A 25901-nucleotide genomic window follows, 5' to 3' on the forward strand; every position below is an offset into this window, starting at 1 on the left:
GCCGGGATCAGGGACAGGTGGCAGGCAGGAGTGGTCAGAGGAAGCCGGGTCTGGTAATAAGGATACAAACAGGTACACAGATGCAGGATACTCCAGGGACACGCTGTAGACTGGACAGAAAGTTGGTGAGGGATCAGGCTGCTTAAATAGGGAGTTTTGGCGCCAAACGGCGTCACCGCGCGAGCGCTCGCGCCGGGACTGGACTCCCCTGCCATTGTTACTGATGGCCACACTGCTGGAATGCCTTCCATGACAGGGCCCCTCATGCAGCTGGGGCCCCTGGGCAGAGCCCAGGTGTGCCCTCTCATTAAGACAGCCCTGATTATACCGCCCTGGGATTTAACAATGGCTCTCTGCCCAAGCTGTATCTTGTTATTCACAAACTAGGAACACCCACCTCTAATACTATTTTTATCTTTAAAACGGAACTAAAAAAACAGTCTGTTCCCAAATCGAAACAGTATACACAAAAATTACACAAGAGGTATTAAACGGTTTCGACCACGTTAACGCCAAGTATTGCCAATTAACCCTCTGCACACTGCTATACACTCCTACTTACTTCTAGCAAACTGTGCATATAAACGGCTTAAATATATTGTGTAGATTTTCATGTTACCCAGGGCTGGACATGTATTGTGATAAGTTTGAACTAAGACTCCCTGGCCCAGATTCAGGTAGAATTGCGCTATATTTGCACGGGCACAGGGCAACGTTTTTGCCCTGCGCCCACGCAAATATTTTGCGCTGCCCTCGATTCACGGAGCACAGTAGCTCCGTGAATTGCGAGGGCGCGCCGGCAAAATTGCCCGGCGTAAGCGCGCGCAATGTAAATGATCCCGCCGGGGGCGGGAATCATTTAAATTAGGCGCGCTCCCGCGCCGAGCGTACAGCGCATGCTCCGTCGGGAAACTTTCCCGACGTGCATTGCGGCAAATGACGTCGCAAGGACGTCATTTGCTTCAAAGTGAACGTGAATGGCGTCCAGCGCCATTCACGCATCACTTACGCAAACGCCGTGAAATTCAAATTTCACGGCGCGGGAGCGGCGGCTATACTTTAGCATTGGCTGCCCCTGCTATTAGAAAGGGCAGCCTTGCGCTAAAGTTGCCGTACGGAAACTCCGTACCTGGCTTGCGCGGGGCCCGCGCAAGTTTGTGAATCAGTTGGTAGTATGCAATTTGCATACTACACGCTGATCACAATGGGAGCGCCCCCTAGCGGCACACGCAAGAATGCAGCCTAAAATCTGCGAGGCATAAGAGCCTTATGCCGCGCAGATTTTAGGCTGCAGTCGGTGTAACGAGGTTCCTGAATCAGGAGCACTCGTTACACTGGAGCAAGTAAGCAATTGCGCCGTGTAACTTATTGTTACACGGGCGCAATTGCTTCTTGAATCTGGGCCCCTGTTTTTATGTAAAGTTGGCTAGAAGAGCATAAAGTGTATAATAGCATGCAAATGGTTAACTAAGATCCTCCATCATTATCAAAACTGAATAGGATGATTCATAATCTCATGATTCCTCCCGCTGCCAGCTGTTATACTTTCATAATGAACTGTTTGAGCAGATGTTAGGGGGGAGGAGCATAAATGCATTTGCTAAATTTCCAGAAAAAAGAATGTGAAACACTCTGTTGGAAAGATCATGACATATGTTGGAACCATGCTGGACTGGGGGTTGAAAGCCTGACTCCAGCTGAAACATTTCCTGTAGTTTAGCATAAAATGAATAAGAGTAATGCACAAGAAAAAATTTTCGGCATGAAAAAAACGAAGTTTTTTCCAACTTCATCATTAAAACGACGTTGCCCACACACGGTCGTTTAAAAAAAAAGCTCTAGCAAAGCGCGGTGACGTACAACACATACGACGACACTATAAAGGGGAAGTTCTATTCGGATGACGTCACCCTTTAGCTGATTCCGTGTTAGTAAAAGACTATTTGCGCTTTTTTGTCTGTTACAGCGTGATGAATGTGCTTACTCCATTACGAACGGTAGTTTTACCAGAACGAGCACTCCCGTCTCATAACTTGCTTCTGAGCATGCGCGGGTTTTTAACGTCGTTTTAGCCCACACACGACCATTTTTTACAACCTAAAAAACAACATAGTTTAAAACGTCGTTAAAAAATGCAGCATGTTTGAATTTTTTTTTTGTCGTTTTTCAGAACCCGAAAAATTATGTGAAGCCCACACACCATCATTTTAACCACTTAAGGACCGCCTAACGCCGGTGTACGTCGTGTGACAGGAAGTCAGGTAAATCTGTGGGTGTTGTCACAGACGGGAGATACATTTCTGCCTGGTTTAGACAATACACTAATTGTTATTAGGCGTCGGCTGCAAAAGTAGCCAGGAAAGGTTTAAGGGCGTTGGAAAACTTCAGCTGTTCAGAATGAGGCAATTAAAGCCTCTATAAGTAATCCAGAGGATTACCACTGATTTGCTGCATCCTGAGGCTTTCTGAGTGAAAGAGAGCAGTAGCTGAAAGTCTTCTGAGGAGGTGAGGAGGTGATTGATTTTTCTGTGTGATAAAAATCAAAAGACTATTGTTTTTCTGCTGTATGACCAGCAGTGTCTGCCCAGCACTAGGCTGTGCCAGACTCCATAGATAGATTCCTGTGTGGTGAAGATAGACGCCCCAAGTGGCCAGGGTTTATTTTATGTTTGATTTTGTTTATGCTGTTTGGATGCTTGCACTTGTTTCCAGCAAGATGGAAGAATAAACCAAAATCTTTGTTTTCAACCGTCTTCGACTCCTTGTCTGTATAAATTCAGTGTGTAGGGAACCCATCCAGGGGATCACACACCCCGCTACCGAGCTAACCCCTTACAGTCGGCAGAATGGCACGGCTGGGCACAATCATGTACCTGTACGTGATTGTTAAAAGCCCAGCCGTGGGTCGCGGGCGCGCGCCCGCGACCCGGTCCGAAGCTCCGTGACCGCAGCCACGGGACCCGCGGACTCGATCGCCCCTGGAATCCCGCGATCGGTCCCCGGAGCTGAAGAACGGAGAGAGGTGAGTGTAAACACACCTTCCCTGTTCTTCGTTGTGGCGCTGTCATTGATCGTCTGTTCCCTGATATAGGGAAAGTGTATCCGCCATAATGTCACAGTCACGAAAAAAATCGCTGATCGCCGCCATTAGTAGTAAAAAATAAATAAATTTATAAACATGCAATAAAATTATCCCCTATTTTGTAAACGCTATAAATTTTTCGCAAACCAATCGATAAACGCTTTTTGCGATTTTTTTACCAAAAATAGGTAGAAGAATACGTATCGGCCTAAACTGAGAAAAAAAAATGTTTTTTATATATTTTTGGGGAATATTTATTATAGCAAAAAGTAAAAAATATAGAATTTTTTTCAAAATTTTCGCTATATTTTTGTTTATAGCGCAAAAAATAAAAACCGCAGAGGTGATAAAATACCACCAAAAGAAAGCTCTATTTGTGGGAAAAAAGGACACCAATTTTGTTTGGGAGCCACGTCGCACGACCGCGCAATTGTCAGTTAAAGCCGAATCGCAAAAAGGGGCAAGGTCCTTTACCTGCATTTTAGTCCGGGTCTTAAGTGGTTAAATGACATTTTTTTAAATGCCGAAAAATGATCGTGTGTACGCGGCATAAGAAGGTCTGCAATGTGTTAGGGTGCATTCACACCTGAGCGTTTTGTCGCCTGAAGCATGAAGCTCCAAAACGCTAGAGAGGAAAAAATTCATTATTCTCTATGGAGATGGTTCACATCTCCACTCCAAAACGCCTGAAGCCGAACGCCTGAAGCTCAAACAAGTTCTGGACCCTTTTTTGTCGCTCGAATCGGGCGGATTTGGGCATTTTTGAACGTTTGTATTTCCATAGAAACGAATGGAAACGCTCGATTCAAGCGGCTAGCGTGACAACAAGCGTTTCTACGGGCGTTTTGTCGCTTTAATCTGTTCTGTGAAATAGAATATTCACCCAGGCAGAAGATAAAAAAATCTACAAACATAGCAACAAATGATGAAAGAGATGATAATTCTTCCTATTGGCTAAAATAAAAAACGACGAAGTTCAAAACGTCGGGCAACGCTGTATGCAAACGCGCAAATACGTGTGAATACACGCGACAAAACGCCGGAAAAAACGCTCAAAAAACGCTACGCTCAGGTGTGAATGCAGCCTAAAGGCTAATTAAGACTAGTGATGAGCTAAGCTTCCAGCTGAACCCAGCAGTTAAGAGCAGTGGTGACTGGTGGTCAAAATTTGGGGGGGCGGCAAGCAGACCTGGCCCCCTCACTCGCACTAGCAAACCCCCCCCCCCCCAGACCCTCTGGTGGTCAAAATTTGGGGGGGGCGGCAAGCAGACCTGGCCCCCTCACTCGCACTAGCAACCCCCCCCCCCAGACCCACTGGTGGTCAAAATTTGGGGGGGCGGCAAGCAGACCTGGCCCCCTCACTCGCACTAGCAAACCCCCCCCCCCCAGACCGAGCTCAATAGGCAGTGAAGCTCACTACTATCCCCCCACACAATCCATTGCCTCCTTACCTTATACAGCGGGAGATGTGGGGGGGGGTGGTGCACTGCTGAATCAATCCGGGGTAGGGCTCCAGGAGAGACTGCTGCTACCGGGGCCAATGGATGTTTCTCCTCCCAGCCAAAGAGGAGGCGGGTCCTAAGACCTGTTCTAAGACTTCTGGACAATCGGCTCTCAGGAGCCGATTTCTGATTGGCCGGGAGGAGAGCCCACCCTTTTTTTAAGCAAATTACAGTCTGAATTGCATTGTGGGATACTGTACATATGCTCAGGGTGAGTTGAGACAGGGAACAGAGCCCAGGAGGGAGAGGTTGTGCACCCCTGGGTGGTCGACCCAAGGGCCTCAGAGACAGAAGCTGAACCCAAAGGTCCTGCAGAGCTGACTGGAAGGGAGACACACCAGGAAGGATCCGATTCCCAATACTGTGAGCAGGGCTCAAAATTTCAAGTCCTGAGCTACTAGCCAGGCCTCAAGGGTTACTTGCCACCAGTTGCCCCACCCAGCCCCCACCATGTCCCGCCCCTAGACACACCCTCATAAATTATCTCATGAAATGACAATGTTTTATGCAGAATTAAGTTATAAAAATAACCATGTGCCATATGGAGCCATGTGTCCCCAGTGCAGCCTGTGTCCCCAGTGGAGCCATGTGTCCCCATTGCAGCCTTCCTGTGCTGGGTAAGAGAGAGGAGAGCCAGGCAGCTGCGACTCTCCTCTTTCTTCCCCTAAATTCACTCCTTGCTCGCCCCCCCCTGGTCCCAGGCAGCCCACAAATTTTGAGGGCTGCTGTGAGTACAGATCTATGTCTATAGGGCCTGTCAAGTGAGGGCCACCCCCTTCAGCTAGAAGAGTCAGTGGACGGGTGTCAGTAAAGGTGATGCTAGAGAGCGCCCTGAAGATAATTTAGTGCATCAAGTCTGCTGCTAGTCAGAGCAAAAAGACTTAGGCCGCGTACACACGGTCGTTCCAAACCGATGAGAATGGTCCGACGGGCCATTTCCATCGGTTCACCGCTGAAGTGGCCTGATGGTCTGAAGTGCGTACACACCATCGTTCCAAAAACCGATCGGGTCAGAACGCGGTGACGTCAAACACACGACGTGCTGAATAAAACGAAGTTCAATGCTTCCAAGCATGCGTCGACTTGATTCTGAGCATGCGCGGACTTTGAACCGATGCTTTCTGTACTAACCATCGGTTTGGACCGATCGGGCAGCGGGCCATCGGTTCGATTTTGAAGCATGTTTTAAAATTTTGGACCGAAGGACAACAGACCGATGAGCTATACACACGGTCGGTTTGGACCGATGAAACTGAACCTCGGTCCATTCTCATCGGTTTTGTCCGACCGTGTGTACGCGGCCTAACCTTTCCATACATGTGGCTGTATGGTCAAAAGCAGTGTGTCCATAGATAATCCGGTGAGGCCAAGTGAGAGTTGTCCTTACCTATTGTGAATAGTTCTAGTTGGAGTATCCCACCTATCCCTTCTCCCATCAACATAACAGGACTAGAGGGGAAATCTTCCAATGAGGACTTCAGTTCTGGTGACCACCAAGGATTTCCTCACTTTCGAGGGACTTTTTGTTTTGGCTATGGGACAGGAAGTGAAGGGAATCTACCCAATGGGAATGGTAAAACAAAAACCATGACAGGGGTTATAACCCCCCCCCCCCCCCTTCCTTACTTAGTTTGCCTTCAGTTCTACTTTCTTTAAGGGATGGAATGGTTTTGGTAGAATTTGGCAAAAAACGTATGCTTCCTTATAAATCACCATTCCTACTCACCTATTTAGGAGTAAGTTCTCGGTTATGTTCGTCACCGTTCGGTATCCACCAAATGAGTGATATACCCAGGCATTGCACGGCAGCCGCTGAGGTTTTACACACTCCCAAGTGTCTTCGCTAAGGGGATTCTTATATCTGCATACATCCTTTCTTGTAATCTTGAGGTTACATTCCACCACCTCGCTACTCCCATCAAAATGAAAAAAGCCATGGAAAAAGACCTGCCAGATACAGAAAACATACTTAAAAAAAAATCCAATTAAATTCCTTTTTTACTTGATTTTTATTGAAGAGTTTGCGAAACAGGAACTTTGTGGACTCTGATGTAATGGGGAAATCTGTGGACTCTTGTGTAAGAGGAGGGCTCTGGTGACCAGAGACCCCCTTACATCAGAGTTTCCCATTACACCAAAGCCCTCCCCTTACATCAGAGTCCTCAGTGTTCTCCCTTTTACATCAGACTCCACAGATTTCTCCTTTACATCACAGTCCGCAGTGTTCCCTTTTAAATCAAGGTCCACAGAGTTCCACTTTGCATTGTAAAGGGGAGCCCTGCAGTCTGTGATGTAAGGGGGAACTCTGGGGACTCTTGTGTAAGGAGAAAGTCTGTGGACTCTGATGTAATGGGGAACTCTGGTTGATTTAAGAGGGGCCTCTGAAGTAAGGAGGAACCCTGATGTATAGGAAAATGCTGTGAACCTTGATATAAGGGGGGATTCCGGTGGGTGAGCACAGGATTCATCTTGACTGCTGCACTCTACATGTTTTGTATGTTACTTACTCTAATTTGCTGCATTTGTAAATTCCAATATAAAGGTATAGAAGTGGTAAAAAAAAAAAAGCAATTGTGGATTTAACCAATCTTGTTTTTTTGTACAATTCTCCTTTAAGGGGGCGCGGTCAGGGGTGTGTCCTTTGCCTGCATACTTTTTCTGATAGGTGTCCCTTGTTTCCATCTCAAAAAGCTAACAGTGATTAAATAATGGTGTCTTGTTTCTATAATAATATATGCACCATTTTGTGGGGTAAAAAATACAAGCTCACCAGAGAATAGTTAACAGAAATGGCCCAGCATACACTAAAAATACCAAAAGTATTGGGACGCCTGCCTTTACACGCACATGAACTTTAATGGCATCTCAGTGGGCCAGATTCAGATAGATTAGCGGATCTTTAGAACGCAAACGACGTAAAAAAAAGCGGCGGGCGTTCGGTCTTGAATCGGCGGTTCTCCTCATTTGCATATCCGACGCGTAGAAAACTGCGACGACACCTAGCGGCCGGCGGTAGATTGCAGCCTAAGATCCGACTGGTGTAAGTCACTTACACCTGTCGGATCTAAGGGAGATCTATGCGGAACTGATTCTTATGAATCAGTCGCATAGATCCGACCGTCGGATCTCAGAGATACGACGGCGGATCAGGAGATCCGCCGTCGTATCCCCTTGATGAATCTGGCCCAGTGTGTTTTGGCAGGGTCGGGGGGCGTTTCCCTGTCAGAACAAAATAGCTCAGTGGGGAGATCATTGTACAAACATCGGCTTGTTAGTACAGGATCTCCTCCCAAACTCTTAAGTTTTTTTTTTATCAGGATGATTCAGTTTAAAATCAGTATTGCTGACAGTCCCTTTAAGGCCTCGTACACACCAGCGTACAGTCCGATGAAAACGGTCCGCCGGACCGTTTTCATCGGACATGTCCGCTGGGAGATTTCGGTCTGATGGTTGTACACACCATCAAACCGAAATCCGCGCGGACAGACAGCGCGGTGACGTGTCCGCGCCGTCGCCGCGACGATGACACGGCGACGTGCGCGAAGCTGGAAGGTCAATGCTTCCACGCATGCGTCGAATCACTTCGACGCATGCGAGGGATGCCGGCCGCTCGGACATGTACGGTGAGTCTGTACAGACGACCGAACATGTCCGACAGACAGGATTCCAGCGGACATGTTTCTCAGCATGCTAAGAAACATTTGTCTGCTCGAAAACGGTCGGGTGGACAAATGTCCGCTGGATGTCCGCTGGAAACCTGTCCGATCGGCCGTAAGCACGACCGGACATGTCTGCTGAAACTGGTCAGCGGACCAGTTTCAGCAGACATGTTCGGTCGTCTGTACGAGGCCTAAGCATCAGAATTATCATTACGCTCATTGGGCCGGATTCAGAAAGAAGATACGACAGCGTATCTCCTGATACGCCGTCGTATCTCTGAGTCCGGACGTCGTATCTATGCGCCTGATTCATAGAATCAGGTTACGCATAGATATGCCTAAGATCCGACAGGTGTAAGTGACTTACACCGTCGGATCTTAGGCTGCAATTCCAGGCCGGCCGCTAGGTGGCGCTTCCGTATCTTTTATGCATCGAATATGCAAATGAGCATTTACGCCGCTTCAGAAACGAACGACCGCCTGGCGCATTTTTTTTTACGTCGTTTGCGTTTGGCTTTTTCCAGCGGAAAGTTACCCCTGCTATAGGAGGGGTAAGTGCGGCGTATCCTATGTTAAGTATGGCCGTCGTTCTCACGCTGAGTTTTGAATTTTTTACGTCGTTTGCGTAAGTCATTCGCGAATACGGCCGGACGTAATTTACGTTAACGTCGAAACCAATGACGTCCTTGCGACGTCATTTGGAGCAATGCACGCTGGGAAAATTTGCGGACGGCGCATGCGCTGTTCGATCGGCGCGGGGACGCGCCTGATTTAAATTGTACACGCCCCCTAGCCGCAAAATTTGAATTCCGCCGGGGGATTTACGATACGCCGCCGCAACTTTAAAGGCAAGTGCTTTCTGAATAAAGCACTTGCCTCAAAAACTTGCAGCGGCGTAACGTAAATCAGATAGGTTACGCGGATCTAAAGATCCGCTAACCTATCTGAATCTAGCCCATTAAGTCAAATGTTGGTGAACATCTGGCCATCGCACCTATATGAGCTTGTTAGACATTCCCCATCCACAACTATGGTCCTTACAACCACTTTAACCTACAGGTAAAAGGTTTAGGAGATATTTTCAGAAATAGCGGCACCGATGTCTCCGGCGCATGCGCGGGAGTGACATCATCGCTGCTCCGGCCAGTCACAGTGCCGAAGCAGCGATTCCCGGTAGTCACTCCAGGTATTATGGGATGACGGAGGAGATAACCGAAGAGCGCTGCGGGGGCGTCAATCTCATGTTGGTAATTCATAATGAGCTAGTATGCTATGCATACTAGCTCATTATGCCTTTGTCTTGCAGGGTGTTTTTTTTATTTTTTTTAATGAGAGGGTTTACTTCCTCTATAAAAGAGAAGTATGGACTTAAAAAAATGTATACTCACCTACACAGATGCAGCATCTGTTCCCTGCCAGTTCTGCACTGAGAACTGAGCGATCAAACACTGCTGATCACTCAGTTTCCCTCTCCGCTCTGAGAATAGAGCCGCGACTGTCTGCTCTCCCCCTCCAGCACTCACTGGAGCCCTGGGCTGTGAAGTGGGTGGGAGAGGCTGGCTCAGGCTCTCGGTGGATCACTGGGAGGCTGAGCCAGGTGTCAGAGTAGGCTTATGAGTGCTTCTGAACTGCACTCCTGTAATCCATAGGGGGAAGTACAGCCAAAAAAGCTTTCGCTATACTTCTCCTTTAATGTGGAGCTGCCGTCTTTTTTGCAACTATGACAGTCACTCTTAAGACACCGTCTAGTCAATATTCCAATTGCACATGTACCTGGACTTTGAAAATGGCTTGTGGAAAAAAGTGGGTGCTGAAACGATCACCAACTGGGCACTGGAACCATCAAACAAATTTAACCACTTGAGACCCGCGCTATAGACAAAAGACGTCCACAGCGCGGCTCTCAAGTGCCGAGTGGACGTCTTTAGACGTCCTCTTATGTGCATTACCCGCGCGTGCCACTGGGGGGCGCGCAGCGGGTAAACACTGTCCCGGCACATCGCCGAAGAGCCGATGCGTGTACCTGGCGGCCGCGATGTCCGCGGGGTACACGCGATCGTCGGTAACACAGCAGGGACGTGGAGCTCTGTGTGTAAACACAGAGCTCCACGTGCTGTTAGAGGAGAGGAGACCGATCTGTGTCCCTTGTACATAGGGACACAGCATCGGTCACCTCCCCCAGTCACCCCCCTCCCCCCACACAGTTAGAACACACCCAGGATACACATTTAAACCCTTCCTCACCCCCTAGTGTTAACCCCTTCCCTGCCAGTCACATTTATACAGTAATTAGTACATTTTTATAGCACTGATCACTGTATGAATGTGAATGGTCCCAAATTTGTGTCAAAAGTGTCCGATACGTCCGCCGCAATATCGCAGTCCCAATAAAAATCGCAGATCGCCGCCATTACTGTAAAAAAAAAAATAATAATAAAAAATCATAATTCTGTTCCCCATTTTGTAGGCGCTATAACTTTTGCGCAAACCAGTCGCTTATTGCGATTTATTTTTATTTTTTTTACAAAAATACGTCGAAAAATACGTATCGGCCTAACTGAGAAAAAAAATAGTTTTTTTAAAAAAAAATCGGGATATTTATTATAGCAACAAGTAAAAAATATATATATTTTTTTTAAATTGTCGCTCTTTTTTAGTTTTTAGCACAAAAAATAAAAACCGCAGAGGTGATCAAATACCACCAAAATAAAGCTCTATTTGTGGGGAAAAAAGGACGTCAATTTTGTTTGGGAGCCACGTCGCACGACCGCGCAAATGTCAGTTAAAGCGATGCAGTGCCGGAAGCTGAAATTTCGCCTGGGAACGAAGGGGGTTTATGTGCCCAGTAAGCAAGTGGTTAAGTTTGGTGGTTTATCACGTGGTGAAGATTCATTTACTTCATTTACTTCCTGGCACTTTTGGATTCTGGAGTTTGCTTTTTTGGACTATTTTAATATATATACACATATATATTTTTGCCACTATATTTATAACACCAGTGTTGTATTTGTTTAGTTTTGCGCTGCACTATATTCTTATATTTTTTGTAACTCTTAAGAGACCGTCTAATCAATGTTCCAATTGCACATGTACCTGGACTTTGAAAATGGCTTGTGGAAAAAAAGTGGGCACTGGAACCATCAAACAAATTTAAATATTCGCCAGCACACCATGGATCGTAAATAACGTCCAAAAAAATGTAATACAAAGAAGCCATTACAAAAACTGCAACGTTTCGAGGGCACGCAGGACCTCTTCGTCAGGCAAGTAATCGACAAAGAGGTCCTGCATGGCCTCGAAACGTTGCACTTTTTGTAATGCCTTCTTTGTATTAAAAATTTTTGGACGTTATTTAGGATCCATGGTGTGCTGGTGAATATTTTTATTAACTCTTAAGAGACCTTCTACAGGATTTTGGTGCGAGTCAATTTGTGCCCATTCAGCCTAAAGAACATTCGTGAGATGAGGTACTAATGTCGGAGAAGACCTGAATCACAGGAAATGTTTCAGGTTATCCCAAAGATGTTCAATAGGGTTGAGGTTAGGGATTTGTGCAGGCCACTCACACTCCTCCACCCCAAACTCATCAAACCACGGCTTTAAGATGCTAAATTTGTGCAGAAAGGAACGGTTCCCCAGACGACGTCACATACTGACGAAACGTACGTCGGGAGGAGGAGACGCTCTGACGTGCTGCGTCTAGGTCCCGAAGGACGGGCGTTCGTAGAAGCCGGCCGGCTCGAAATTTTAAATGCTGATACATCTCTTTTTTTATGTAAGTGCAATCTACCTTATTAAACCTTTATACCTGCGATACATCACTATGTGGATTTCATCTTTCTTTTTGGTGATATACTCTGCTATGGCTGCTTGAGAGAGCCGTTTGCTCTGGCTGGTGTGTTTGGAGACTACCTTCAAATGCCCTGGCTGGGTTTGGCCACAAGTACTCTATTGTAGCATATCTGGTAAGAGTCCCCCTTATTTGGTGATTCATATTGGTGGTGGCTTTCCTTGGTGTGCTTAACATTCGTTTCATCTGCGGTACATCACTATATGCTGTATATATATTTTTTTCATGCTCTTTGGATCTCGTATCCATCCACACAATTGGAGGAATACCATCCGGACTATCAGTGGCAGTTTCTGATAAAGACCCTTGCTGGGGGTTTCCAGCTGCAAGCCTTGATTGCTTGCCCTTCTGGTAAGCGCATAGACATTTTCATCTATTTCACTGGTGGAGGATCTGTGTTTGACAGTCACGTTTACAACATCATTCAACAAATTTATTCACTTAATTTGAATTTTCAATATATATATATTGTTCTCTGGACACTTATGGACACTAATTTTTATTTATATATTTTTTTATTTTAATTGTCAATTAAAACCAGGGACAGTATGTAAAAATTAGCTTTTTTTAAAATACCAAGATTATAGCTGCTCTGCCTCTCCAGTACCTTTTCAGTGTGTGTATGTGTACTGTGTGTGTATATTGTGTGTCTGTGTGTGTATACTGTGTTTGTATACTGTATGCGTGTATACTGTGTGGCCCTATAATCTCCTATTGCCCGGGGGGCCCATAATCTCCTATTGCCCGGGGGCCCCATGAGTTGTCAGTCCGCCCCTGGAGGGGTGTCTACATGCTTTTGACTATTTAGTAGGAGTGATGGTCAGGTGCCCATAAATATTTGGTTGTATATAGGGTAGAGCTGCACGATTCTGGTCAAAATGAGAATCACGATTCTTTTGTTTAGACTAAAGATCACGATTCTCAAAAACTGAATGCCAGAACCCCCCCCCCCCCCCCAAATAAATAGATAAATAAACCTGTGATTTATCTGAAAATATGAATATATAAAAAAGAGACCAGTGATATGTCTATAATGTTAAAGACCATATAACTCCTATGAAAAAAGCAGAATCAAATCAGATTCTGCTTTTTTCATAGGAGTTATATGGTCTTTAACATTATAGACATATCACTGGTCTCTTTTTTGTACATCAAAAGCAGTATCGCCAGCAACCATTGGGTGGCGCATGGATACACACAGTTGTACAGAACTGTGAGAAAGATAAATACATCAGAAGCAGTACCACCGGCAACCACTGGGTGGCGCATGGATACACACTACAGTTGTACAGAACTGTGAGAGAAGCCCAGGCATCCATCCAGCGGCGCAGGCTGCTGACGTCGGTTTTCTGATATCGGCGCCATTTGCGTTCCACGCTGGTTACGTGGAACCGGCGGTGACGCAAAAGAATCGCGGGTCATATCGCGGGCGGGGAGAATCGAGATTGCGATTCTCTCCGCGATTAATCGTGCAGCTCTAATATAGGGTGATCACGTGTCCTGCATTTTGCAGGTCTGTCCCGGGCACCTTCATTCCAGGACAATACAGTGTCCCGGAATGAAACTGACACAGCCCCCCCCCCCCCCCGGGCCAATCTTTATAAAAAAGGCCGCCACATCACCGCTTTACTCACTAACAATACCTGTCCTGGCCGGGAATGCCTGGAGGAGCACAATTCCCGCCCCCTGCTTGTGATTGGAGAAATCATAAATCCCGCCTTCTTGTGTCCAATCACTGTTTTGTGATTTGTTACAGCACAATCTGATTTTTGGGAAGGGGGGTGTCCCTGAATGGTAGTTTGGAAATGTGGTCACCCTAGTTGTATGGTGTATCTCAAAACATTAAGACATTTCACTACAAACAAACATTATCCTCCATATTTCTACTTATTTACCTTTTCTGGAAAGCTTTCCCTCTTCTTCTTCAGAATATCCACAGCTTCGCTGGAGTGAATGAGCCGGATGTGAATGTGTGCCAACCCTGTCCATGGCAGAAGAAAGGTAGCCAGGTAGCTACCATTGCCGTAGTCCCTTACTTGGCCAGTGACTCCAGCCTTTAGTTCAGGAGAATGCAGCTTGGCCTGGAAAAAATCTCCACCATATTCCTTCAGACGACCATTCTGATCCCGAGCTGTGATTTCCACCTTCAAAGTCTCTCCAACCTTGTAAGTGCCCCGAGGATTCGGGAGACGGTAGCCACACTTCCTTGGGTCAGTTGAAAAATTGAAGTGTTTTGCTGGTGATGGCGGCTCTGGCCACTCAATCAGTTTGGGAAGATCGGTGAACTTTGGGTTAATGCTAGCCATAGCGTCTGTAGGACACGTGTGCTTCCTGAGGGATGGTGGATTGCACGTCAGCAAAAAATCTGTTCTTAGGAAGCTGAAAATAAACTAAAAAATATAAACAATTACTTTATGAATAATTACTGTAAGGCCTCGTACACACGACCAGACATGTCCGATGAAAACGGACCGTTTTCATCGGACATGTCTGCTGGGATCATTTGGTCTGATGTGTGTACACACCATCAGACCAAATTCCCCGCGGACAGAATGCGCGGCGACGTGGCGGCGACGATGACGCGGCGACGTGCGCGAACCCGGAAGTTCAATGCTTCCACGCATGCGTCGAATCACTTCGACGCCATGCGCGGGTTCTCGGGCCAGCGGACATGTCCGATGAGTCGTACTGACCATCGGACATGTCCGACGGACAGGCTTCCAGCAGACAAGTTTCTTAGCATGCTAAGAAACTTTTGTCCGCTGGAAACCTGTCCGCTCGGCCAGGAATGCGGTCCGGTAGGCCCTACACACGGTCGGACATGTCCGCGGAAACTGGTCCGACGGACCAGTTTCAGCAGACATGTTCGGTCGTGTGTACGAGGCCTGAGACACTTGGGTGGGATAAGTCATTAGAACTGGAGCAGACAGAATCAGCTTTCATCTTTAGTTTGTTCAGTTAAGATTTGAAAATAAAAGCTAGAAGCTGATTGGTTGCCATACACAGCTGCTCAAGATTTGATTACTTCCCTCCATTGTATTTATAAAAATAAATGAATATTGCGCTTATCTAAAGAAAAAAAAGAAAAAAATGAGCTGCTACACAACAATGTGACAAAAATTGTAAAAGTGATAAATCGAAATGTAGCGCTGGTGATTGTAGAGAGACTTCAGTATCTCACTGAGTAAATATAATCACTGTGACGTCAGTGATCGTCTTTCCCTGAGCCTAGGTTCACACTGCTGCGAATTCAAAATCGCGGTAAAATGCACGATTTTACTGCGATTTCGCGGCCGCGATTTTGCCGCGATTTGCCGCGATTTCGGCCGCAATTTAATGTAAATCGCGGCCCGAAATCGCAAAAAGTAGTACAGGAACTACTTTTTGAAATCGCAGATGCGGTGTCGCACTGATTAGGACAGTGCCATTGCCGACAATTGCCGCCGATTTGAGATGCGATTTGACATGTCAAATCGCATCTCAAATCGTTACAAATCGTACCCAGTGTGAACCAGGGCTAAATCAGGGAACACACGATCACTGACACTGCCACAGTGAAGAACGGAGAAGGTTGTGTTTATACTCACCTCTCCTCGTTCTTCAGCTCCTGTGACCGATTGCGGGACACCGGCAGCGATCGGGTCTGCGGGCGCGGTCACGGAGGCGGCGCGTGCGACCCACGGCTGGGCTCTTAAAGGGGACTTACAGTATATATACGTCCATGTGCCCAGCCGTGCCATTCTGCCGACGTATATAGGCACTGGCAGTCCTTAAATGGTTAATTAAAAAAAAAATTATTTACTGAAAGCACAATGGAGATTATTTGCTTTCTTTGAGTTTTACCTTCGATAAAGGATGGGATCCAGGAACTGGTTAATATCTAATCCTACATTAAACAGGGAGTGCTGCCATTTGTTTATTTCTAAATTGAAATAGTTCAAGGTGGAAGTGTGCCCACAGGGGAAGGTGGAGGGCACGCTTCTAGGATTAGTTTGGCACACGAGTCAATAGATTTGAAGATTTTGGAATGTTTATCTTATTTAAAGCGGTAGTTCACCCTCTCGTACTTGATGTTACCATCGAGACAGGCATTGTAGCGCGAGCTACAGTATGCCTGTCCCGATTTTTTTAACCCCGGACTCACCTCGTAGTCGTCCATCGTAGATTCCGGCTCCCGCGGGGAATGGGCGTGCCTATGGAGAGGGAGGATGATTGACGGCCGGCCCTGGCACGTCACTCTCCCCGAAGACAGCCGGAGTAGGTCTCGGCTCTTCACGGCGCCTGCGCACAGGCTATGCGCACGCGTCGTGAAGACCAAGCCTATTTCGGCTATTTCCGGAGAAGCGTGACGCGCCAGAGCCGGCCGTCAATCATCCTCCGTCTCCAGAGGCACGCCCATTCCCCGGTATCTTCGATGGACGACTACAAGGTGAGTATGGGGGGAAAAAATTCGGGACAGGCATACTGTAGCTCGCGCTACAATGCCTGATTTAAAGGTAAAAGAATTTTTTTTTTTTTTTTTTCCCGTCGATAGGGTGAACCCCCGCTTTAAGGAAGTTCTTCAGCAGTTATTGGCAATGGCACTCCTTTCCTAAGCCGACAGCCTGAGCAACAGAGAAGAGAACCGATAACCGGTTTCTGTAACAGGGACCTGTACACCGATAATCAGGGCATTCATTATCAGTGCAGTCCAGGGCTGGACTGGGACAAAAATTTGGCCCTGGACTTCATCCAGACCGGCCCACTTTAATTCAATAAAATGCTGCCCCCACCCCCCCGAAAAATCAGGCCCACCAAAAGGCCCCTACATCCATTATTGTATATCATGAGAGGGTGAGAGAGAGGGGAATGAGAGAGAGAGAGAGAGAGAGAGAGAGAGAGGAGGGAAAGGGGGTGAGAGGGGGTGAGTGTAAGAAAAAGAGAGTGAGTGTAAAAGAGAGGGGGTGAGTGTAGGACCCCTTTTTTACACTGAGGCATTTTTTAGGCGCTTTTGGGCGCCTGTAAAGCGACTGAAAAACGCTTCCGCTGCAGTCCCAGTGTAAAAGCCTGAGTGCTTTCACACTGGGGCGCTGCCAGGGCGTTAAAAAAAGTCCTCCAAGCAGCATCTCTGTTTTAAAAAACGCCCCACTGAGCCATCGGCTCACCGGGAAACTCCCTGTAGTCCCTATGGCCAGTCCATCCCTGGTGCAGTCCCAACACTGCCCATCATTGCTGTCAATCAGTGCCCACCAGTGCCACCTATCAGTGCCCATTGGTGACACCTATCAGTGCAGCTTCATCAGTGCCCACCACTGCAGCCTATCAGTGCCGATCAGTGGCACCTATCAGTTCCCATTAGTGCCGCCTATCATTGCCTATCTGTGCAGCCTATCAGTGCACATCAATGTCCTTCAGTGTCGCCTCATCAGTGCTGCCTATCAGTGCCCACCAGTGCGGCCAATCAGTATCCATCATTGCTGAAAATCAGTGTCTCCTCCTCAGTTTTACCTATCAGTTCCGCTTACCAGTGCCCATAAGTGCTGCCTATCAGTGCCACCTATCAGTGCTCTTCAGTGCCACCTATCAGTGCTCATCAGTGCCACCTATCAGTGCTCTTCAGTGCCACCTATCAGTGCTCATTAGTGCCCATTAGTGCTACCTATCAGTGAAGCCTCATCAGTGCCCACCAGTGCAGCCTATCAGTGGTACCTATACATTCCTATTAGTGCCGCCTATCAGTGCCCATCAGTGCAGCCCATCGATTCCCATCAGTGCCACCTATCAGTGCCACTTATCATTGTCCATTAGTGCCACCTATCAGTGCCTCCTCATCAGCGCCCACCAGTGCAGCCTATCAGTGCCGATCAGTGGCACCTATCAGTTCCTATTAGTGCCGCCTATCATTGCCTATCTGTGCAGCCTATCAGTGCACATCAATGTCCATCAGTGTTGCCTCATCAGTGCCCATTAGTGCTGCCTATCAGTGCCCACCAGTGCGGCCAATCAGTATCCATCATTGCTAAAAATTAGTGTCTCCTCCTCAGTTTTACCTATCATTTTCGCCTACAAGTGCCCATAAGTGCTGCCTATCAGTGCCACATATCAGTGCTCATCAGTGCCACCTATCAGTGCTGCCTATCAGTGCTTATCATTGCCACCTATCAGTGCCCATTAGTGCCACCTATCAGTGCAGCCCATCAGTGGTACCTATAAATTCCTATTAGTGCCACCTATCAGTGCTCATCAGTGCAGCCCATCGATGCCCATCAGTGCCACCTATCAGTGCCACCTATCATTGCCCATTAGTGCTGCCTATCAATGCAGCCTCATCAGTGCCTCCTCATCAGTGCCCACCAGTGCCACCTATCAGTGCCCATCAGTGCCACCTATCAGTGCCTATTAGTTCTGCCTATCAGTGCTGTAACAGGAGTCACTTTTGGGCACAGATTGAGCCAGGAGATGGGGTACACATGTTGGATTGTTTTGGCGTGGACAGTGATTTACAGTATATTCCTTAATGCCTGCAAAGAATATTCTATGACTCATTTCTATGCTTAGCCCTGACTAGTGACATGCTAATTGAGTCAGGGCCTGTAAGACATTTCATTGTCCTTGTGTAAAGGTGTTGTAACAGACAGGTGTTAATCCAGGTCTGCTCCCAGAACTCTAATTATGCATGCTAAAATACTGTTTATGTGTGATAACACTGTCTAAAGCCTAGTGATGCTCAGAGGTGTGAATAGGTGTCAAGCTGTATGCGGAGACGGAACGTCTGCCTAGGGAACTCAGTGTGTGATGGGGTTTTGTTTGTTATGATGTTAATAAAGGAATGTGCAGTGATTAGACATGATAATTATAGGCCGGCGCCGACCTGTCTAGAATGGTTAGTAATTAGCCTTAGTGTGTGGGTGGGGAGTTGATGGTTCCTTTAAGTTCTTGTACTGTATATAAGACTGAAAGAAACCATTAAAGTTGTCATTACATTTGGAACAAGCACAGAGCTGTGTGTCTCGTCTTGATTCTGGGAAAATGGGATGCCTGCTGATTTGTCTGTGTGTCAGATGAGCTGTCGTGGATGGGATGGAAGGTCGTAAACGGTGGTGACCGTTACAAGTGCCTCCTCATCAGTGGCCACCAGTGCCACCAATCAGTTCCCATCTGTCCCCATTAGTGCTGCCTATCAGTGCAGCCCATCAATGCCCATCAGAGCAGCCTCATCAGTGAAGGAGGAAAATTACCTGTTTGCAAATTTTTATAACCTATAACATTTATACATTTTCGGTCTTTATTCATTTATTTAGGAAAAAAAAAAAACTACAGTGATTAAATACCACCAAAACGAAGCTCTATTTGTGTGAAATAAATTATAAACATTTCATATGGGTACAGTGCTGCATGACTGCGCAATTCTCATCCAAAATGCGACACCGCTGAAAGCTAAAAAATTGGCCTGGGCAGGAAGGGGGTAAAAGTGCCCAGAAGGTAAGTTAAAAAAAAAAGAAGGCTGAGCGTGTTTTTTGTTTCATTACATTTCTGAGACCTGGCAGAAAAGAGATGTGTTCTTTTTTATTGTCACACCGCAATTGTACTTTATGCTCAACAAGAGGAAATCCTACAAAACCACCAGATAACAGTCTACAAATCTTTATTGTTCATGACAACAAAACAGCAATGGCAGAAATGCCACATGAGATAAGAGGCGCAGCCGAGGGGATACAAAAATCAGCCTTGATGGAAAAAAAATTCTGGGGCAGATCCACAAAAGAATTACGCCAGCGTATCTATTGATACGGCGCGTAATTTCAAATTTTGCGCGTCGTATCTTTGTTTTGTATCCTCAAAACAAGATACAACGGCATCTCGGCTAGATCCGACAGGCGCACGTCTTAGTACGCCGTCGGATCTAAGCTGCAATTTTTCGGTAGGTGGCGTTTCCGTCGAATTCCGCGTCGAGTATGCAAATTAGCTAGTTACGGCGATCCACGAACGTACGACCAGCCGGCGCATTTTTTTACGCCGTTTTCGTTCGGGTTTTTCCGGCGTATAGTTAAAGCTGCTGTTATGAGGCGTACTCAATGTTAAGTATGGCCGTCGTTCCCGCGTACATTTTTTCATTTTTTACGTAGTTTGCGTAAGTCGTTCACGAATAGGGATTTGCGCACTGGGATACCCCCACAGACGGCGCATGCGCAGTTAAAAAAACGTAGTTTACGCCGGGTCACGATGTATTAACATAAAACACGCCCCCATCACAGAGATTTGAAAATACAGTGGAACCTCGGATTACGAGCATAATCCGTTCCAGGAGAATGCTCGTAATCCAGAGTACTCGCATATCGAGTTTCCCCATTGAAGTCAATGGAAACGAAAATAATTTGTTCCGCATTGACTTCTATGGCATGCAATACCGCATCTGGCCAGAGGTGGGGGGGCAGGTGACGTGGCCAGGTTACATGGCCAGGTAACGTGGCAAGTGGACAATCCACAACTTGTGGCAGGTGTCGTGGTCAGGTGACGTGGCAAGTGGACAATCCACAACTTGTGGCAGGTGTCGTGGTCAGGTGACGTGGCAAGTGGACAATCCACAACTTGTGGCAGGTGTCGTGGTCAGGTGACGTGGCAAGTGGACAATCCACAACTTGTGGCAGGTGTCGTGGTCAGGTGACGTGGCAAGTGGACAATCCACAACTTGTGGCAGGTGATGTGGCCAGTTGACGTGGCAGGTGACGTGGCCAGTGGACAATCCACAACTTTGTGGCAGGTGACATGGCTAGGTGATTTGGCTAATGGATAATCCACTTGTGGCAGGTGACGTGGCCAGTGGAAAATCCACAACTTGTGGCAGGTGACGTGGCCAGTTGACATGGCAGGTGACGTGGCCAGTGGACAATCCACAACTTGTGGCAGGTGACATGGCCAGGTGATGTGGCAGGTGACGTGGCCAGGTGACATGGCCAGTGGACAATCCACAACTTGTGGCAGGTGACGTGGCCAGGTGACGTGGCAGATGACGTGGCAAGTGGACAATCCGCAGCTTGTGGCAGGTGATGTAGCAAGTGACACGCTAAATATAAGTACACTGCTGCTCACTCAGCTGCTACTCACTCTGGTCTCACAAAATGGCTGAAATAGTTAAATAATACTGTTTTTTGAGCTTAGGGAGGGTCTTATGATGTTTCTTAACGCAAACGCGGTAAAATGCGATAAAACTGGCGTTTTAAATGCCGTTTTTTGCGTTTGAAAACGTGTGTTTAGATGAGTTTGCATCTGCGTCTGCGTCTCATGTGCATGGGGCCGCAAGGACTTTTTTTTATTACTACTATTTCTTTATATTGGCTCTTAAAATGTACAAATACAGTCATTCAGAATTCGGATGAAAGGTTTAGCACTGGGAAACACTTTTTGAAAGATAAAAAGTGCATTTTATATACAACTCTATAGATCAGACCAAAATAAAAGGGACAAATGAGGAGGAAAGTGGGACAGAGGGACATTGCTCCAAATCAGGGACAGTTCCCCGAAATTAGGGACAGTTGGGAGCTGTGATTATGCCCCTTGTGAACGAGACTGAAATACACAGATGAAAGGCATATAAGGGAAGTATTTATCCCGCCAAAGAATTTGTATTTCTGTCCATCCACTCCTGAGATTTTTACAGCGTGGCCGAGCAGATGACACCGTAGCTGTCGCTTTAAAAGCCCTCACAGCTCATCAGTTTAGAGTTACCTAGGCGCTCTTGTGCTAGAATTAGCGGTTTAAATACATATGCGCACCCTGGGCTTGCGTTTGCTTTTGGGCGTTTGTGCGGAGCAACAGAAGTTTTGGCAATTTTTTTTTTTTATATATATATTTTTTTAATTTAATTTTTAATACATTTTTACGTGATTGCTTTAACCACTTAAGAACCAGAAGAATTTGCCCCCTTAATGTCCAGGCCATTTTTTTTGCGATACAGCACAGCGTTGCTTTAACTGACAATTGCGCACTGGTGCAACGCTGCACCCAAACAAAATTTATGCTGTGCTTTTTTCCCCCACAAATAGAGCTTCCTTTTTGTAGTATTTGACCACCTTTGCAGGTTTTTTTCCCCCGCTATAAACAAAAAAAGAGTGACAATTTTTTCGAAAAAAAAAATATATATTTTCTACTTTTTGCTATTATAAATATCCCCCAAAAAATGTAAAAAAAACGAATTTCTTCATCAGTTTAGGCCGATATGTTTTCCTCTACATATTGTTTTGTAAAAAATAAGCGTATATTGATTGGTTTGAGCAAAATCAAAAAAATAGGGGCTAGATTTATGGCATTTTTATTATACGTCAGAGGGGGCGGGGTCACCCACGCACATCACGGGTGGCCCCGCCCTCAGCTATCTCAAAGCTGTCACGCCGAGTGTAGCGTCACTCAGCGGGCGCCTCCTATGGAGGCAGAATCGGATCGTGGTGGCATGTATTTTCGTATCCCGGGGTTCAGGAAGGATTAAATCACTGGACTTTTTTTTTTATTTTTTAATAAAGGACTTGTCCCATGCTGTCTGTGTGTTTTTTACGATTTTTGAATTTTTTTTGTGAAATGGTAGGGGTACAATGTACCCAGTTACCAATTTACATGGGGGGGGCGGGATCTGGGGGTCCCCTTTGTTAAAGGGGACTTCCAGATTCCGATAAGCACCCCAATTGCAAACCCCCACAACCACCGGGCAAGGGTTGTGGGGATGAGGCCCTTGTCCCCAACAACATTTTTTTTTATTTTGGTGCAGCGTTCCCCTTAAAATCCATACCAGACCTGAAGGGTCTGGTATGGATTTTTGGGGGGAACCCCACGCCATTTTATTTTTTATTTGGCGCAGGCTTCCCCTTAATATTCATACCAGACCTGAAGGGCCGGGTAATGGAATTTTGGGGGACCCCCACACATTTATTTTTCTCAATGACTTATCTGTATTGCCAGGACCCGACAATTCATTATAGCCGCAAGTAGTTTAAAATGACTTTTTTTCCCCTTTTAGAAATGTCATTTTGTGTAGGGACTGTTCTAAACACTGGAAAAATGCACCACTTTACAGGCATACTATAGACACCCCCCAGGTACGACATTTAAAGGAATATTTCACTTTTATTGTTTCACTTTAAGCATTATTAAAATCACTGCTCCCGAAAAAACTGCAGTTTTTAAAACTTTTTTTGGCAGTGATACATGTCCCCTGGGGCAGGACCCGGGTCCCCAAACACTTTTTAGGACAATAACTTGCATATTAACCTTTAAAATTAGCACTTTTGATTTCTCCCATAGACTTTTAAAGGGTGTTCCGTGGCTTTCGAATTTGCCGCGAACACCCCAAAATTTTTAGTTATTCGGCGAACAGGTGAACATCCTATGTTTGAGTCGAACTCCGGGCTTATCCCTACCCTTCACACTATCTAAACAAGTACAGATAAAGGGCCAGATTCAGATAGGTGAGCTGGTCTTTAGATCCGTGTAACCTATCTCATTTACGTTACGCCGCCGCAAGTTTTTGAGGCAAGTGCTTTATTCAGAAAGCACTTGCCTGTAAACTTGCGGCGGCGTATCATAAATCCCCCGGCGGAATTCAAATTCCGCGGGTAGGGGGCGTCCCCGCGCCGAACGAACTGCGCATGCACCGTCTGTAAAATTTCCCAGCGTGCATTGCTCTAAATGACGTCGGTAGGACGTCATTGGTTTCGACGGGAACGTAAATTACGTCCATCCGTATTCGCGAACGACTTACGCAAACGACGTAAAAAATGTAAAACTCGGCGCGGGAACGACGGCCATACTTAACATAGGATACGCCGCACATACCCCTCATATAGCAGGGGTAACTATACGCCATTAAAAAAGCCTAACGCAAACAACGTAAAAAAAAAGTGCCGGGCGGTCGTTCATTTCTGAATCGGCGTAACTCCTCATTTGCATATTCCTCGCGTATACAAACGGAAGCGCCACCTAGCGGCCAGCGTGAGACTGCAGCCTAAGATCCGACGGTGTAAGTCACTTACACCTGTCGGATCTTAGGGATATCTATGCGTAACCTGATTCTATGAATCAGGCGCATAGATACGACGGCCGGACTCAGAGATACGACGGCGTATCAGGAGATACGCCGGCGTATCTCTTTTCTGAATCCGGCCCCATGTGTCTCCTGGCTGTACTGGCCAGAAAATGGTGCATATTAACCCGGAAGTGACATCACTTCCGATTTCATTGTTTGCATATCTCACTGCAGTCTCTCTCACCCTGCAGGCGGATGTGTTCCTGGGTTTTGGTAAGCACGGGACAGCCCGGGAACCACTGGAGGAGGGCAGGCTGTCGGCGAGAGGGGGAGGAGGGGCACCGCGCGGCCGGCCGTGTAAAAGTGATCGGCAGCTATGGAGCTGCTGCATCTCTTTCACTTCGAAGCCGGTCGCCAGCTGTACTGCAGCCACCAGCTTGTAATCAAATGTTCACTCTTTGGATGTACATAGTACGCCCAAAGAGCTGAACTGGTTAAAACAAAAACATTTTAATGAAATTCTTCTAGTGTGTAGGCAGCTTTAGTGACATCGGCATCCAGAAGGCACGCTGTAGTATATGAATAGATGTAAATATAGCACCCTCTAGTGCTAGAAGTGGAAATATTTTTTTTTTTAGTGTAGGTAAATTTATGCAGAATTGGCTGGTAGCCAAGCCTGTCTGTTTTGTCCTGGGCTAGCAGAAATCCAGGGAGAGCTGGATGACTCACAGGCAGCATTACTGAGACCTCCCCTCTTTTTCTCGAATGTTCTGGTGCCTTCGAGAAGAATGGGAGGCAAGATAAGGTGGAGCTGTCTGGAGTATTCTGAGGGCCCTGACCATGACCAATCCCCAACTCAGGGTCAGCCCAGGTGGGGAGGAGTTGATCGGGTGGCAGCTGAAGATGGAGTGTTAGGCTGTCGTTGCCTTTGAAGGAGCTCCCCAGTCTGGGGGGGGGGGGGTGGTGACCTTGGGCCTGGGCTCAGGTATGGACAGGACCCTCTTAGGACACACACAGGTGTCCTGGACAGGAGGCACGGGAGCAAGAAGAGGACAGTGTGCCACTGCCAGGCAGGTCTCCAGGAGGAGCAAGGAACAGCTCTGCGTTTAGAAGCTAAAAAAAAAAACGTTTCTTTTGCATTTGTAGTGTTTTTCTCACAGAAAAAAAACATTAACCGCTGCTATATGCTGTTTGGGGGTTGTAAGTATTTTCTAGCAAAAAATGTCAGAATTGGCCCGGATATGAAGTGGTTAAAATGCATAAGAAAATGCACTGGAAAACGTGCCAAAAAAGATGTTATAGCAATTTTGAAGCGTGACATGCTAGGTATTTATTTACTTGGCATAACTTCATCTTTCACATTATACAAACAAATTGGGCTAACTTTTTTTTTTAATTCATTAATGTGTATTTTTTTATTTTATTTTAAATGCGTTTGAAAAAACGCTGTGCAAATACCGTGTGGCATGAGAAAAATCGCAACACCCAACATTTTATTCTATAGGGCCTCTGCTAAAATATATATATATATATATAACATTTGGGGGTTCTAAGTGTAGCGCCCCCTTCCTTTCAGTATAGGCACTGCTCTAAAGTTAGTGGGGAATGGGAGAGTTATTTTGCTCCCATTCACAGTTTGTCAAATTTGGGCTGCTGTCATTCCAGACATGTCCTGTAGGTCAGCCTGCGCTCCGGGGGTGTTGTTTCCACCCCTGGGCGACAGGTGACGCTAGAGGGGTTCTGGCAGAGCCGCTTTTCCCCAGAAGCCAATTGGAGGAGTTTTCCCTCGCGGAGCATGCTGGGGAGGGGTATATCT

General features: G+C 46.6%; 1 protein-coding gene across 1 annotated transcript in view; it reads right to left on the minus strand.

Annotated features, from left to right (window-relative positions):
- LOC120930578 (NXPE family member 3-like) overlaps positions 1 to 25901 on the minus strand; it is a 61575-nt gene that overhangs the window by 26578 nt on the left and 9096 nt on the right. Inside the window, exons 2-3 of the mRNA XM_040341753.1 lie at positions 13989 to 14483; positions 6311 to 6531 (exon numbers count right to left, since the gene is read on the minus strand). Coding sequence (XP_040197687.1) covers positions 6311 to 6531; positions 13989 to 14483 — 716 coding nt within the window. The remainder of the gene's footprint in view (positions 1 to 6310; positions 6532 to 13988; positions 14484 to 25901) is intronic.

The sequence above is a fragment of the Rana temporaria genome, chromosome 3, assembly GCF_905171775.1.
Source record: "Rana temporaria chromosome 3, aRanTem1.1, whole genome shotgun sequence".
Lineage (NCBI taxonomy): Eukaryota > Metazoa > Chordata > Amphibia > Anura > Ranidae > Rana > Rana temporaria.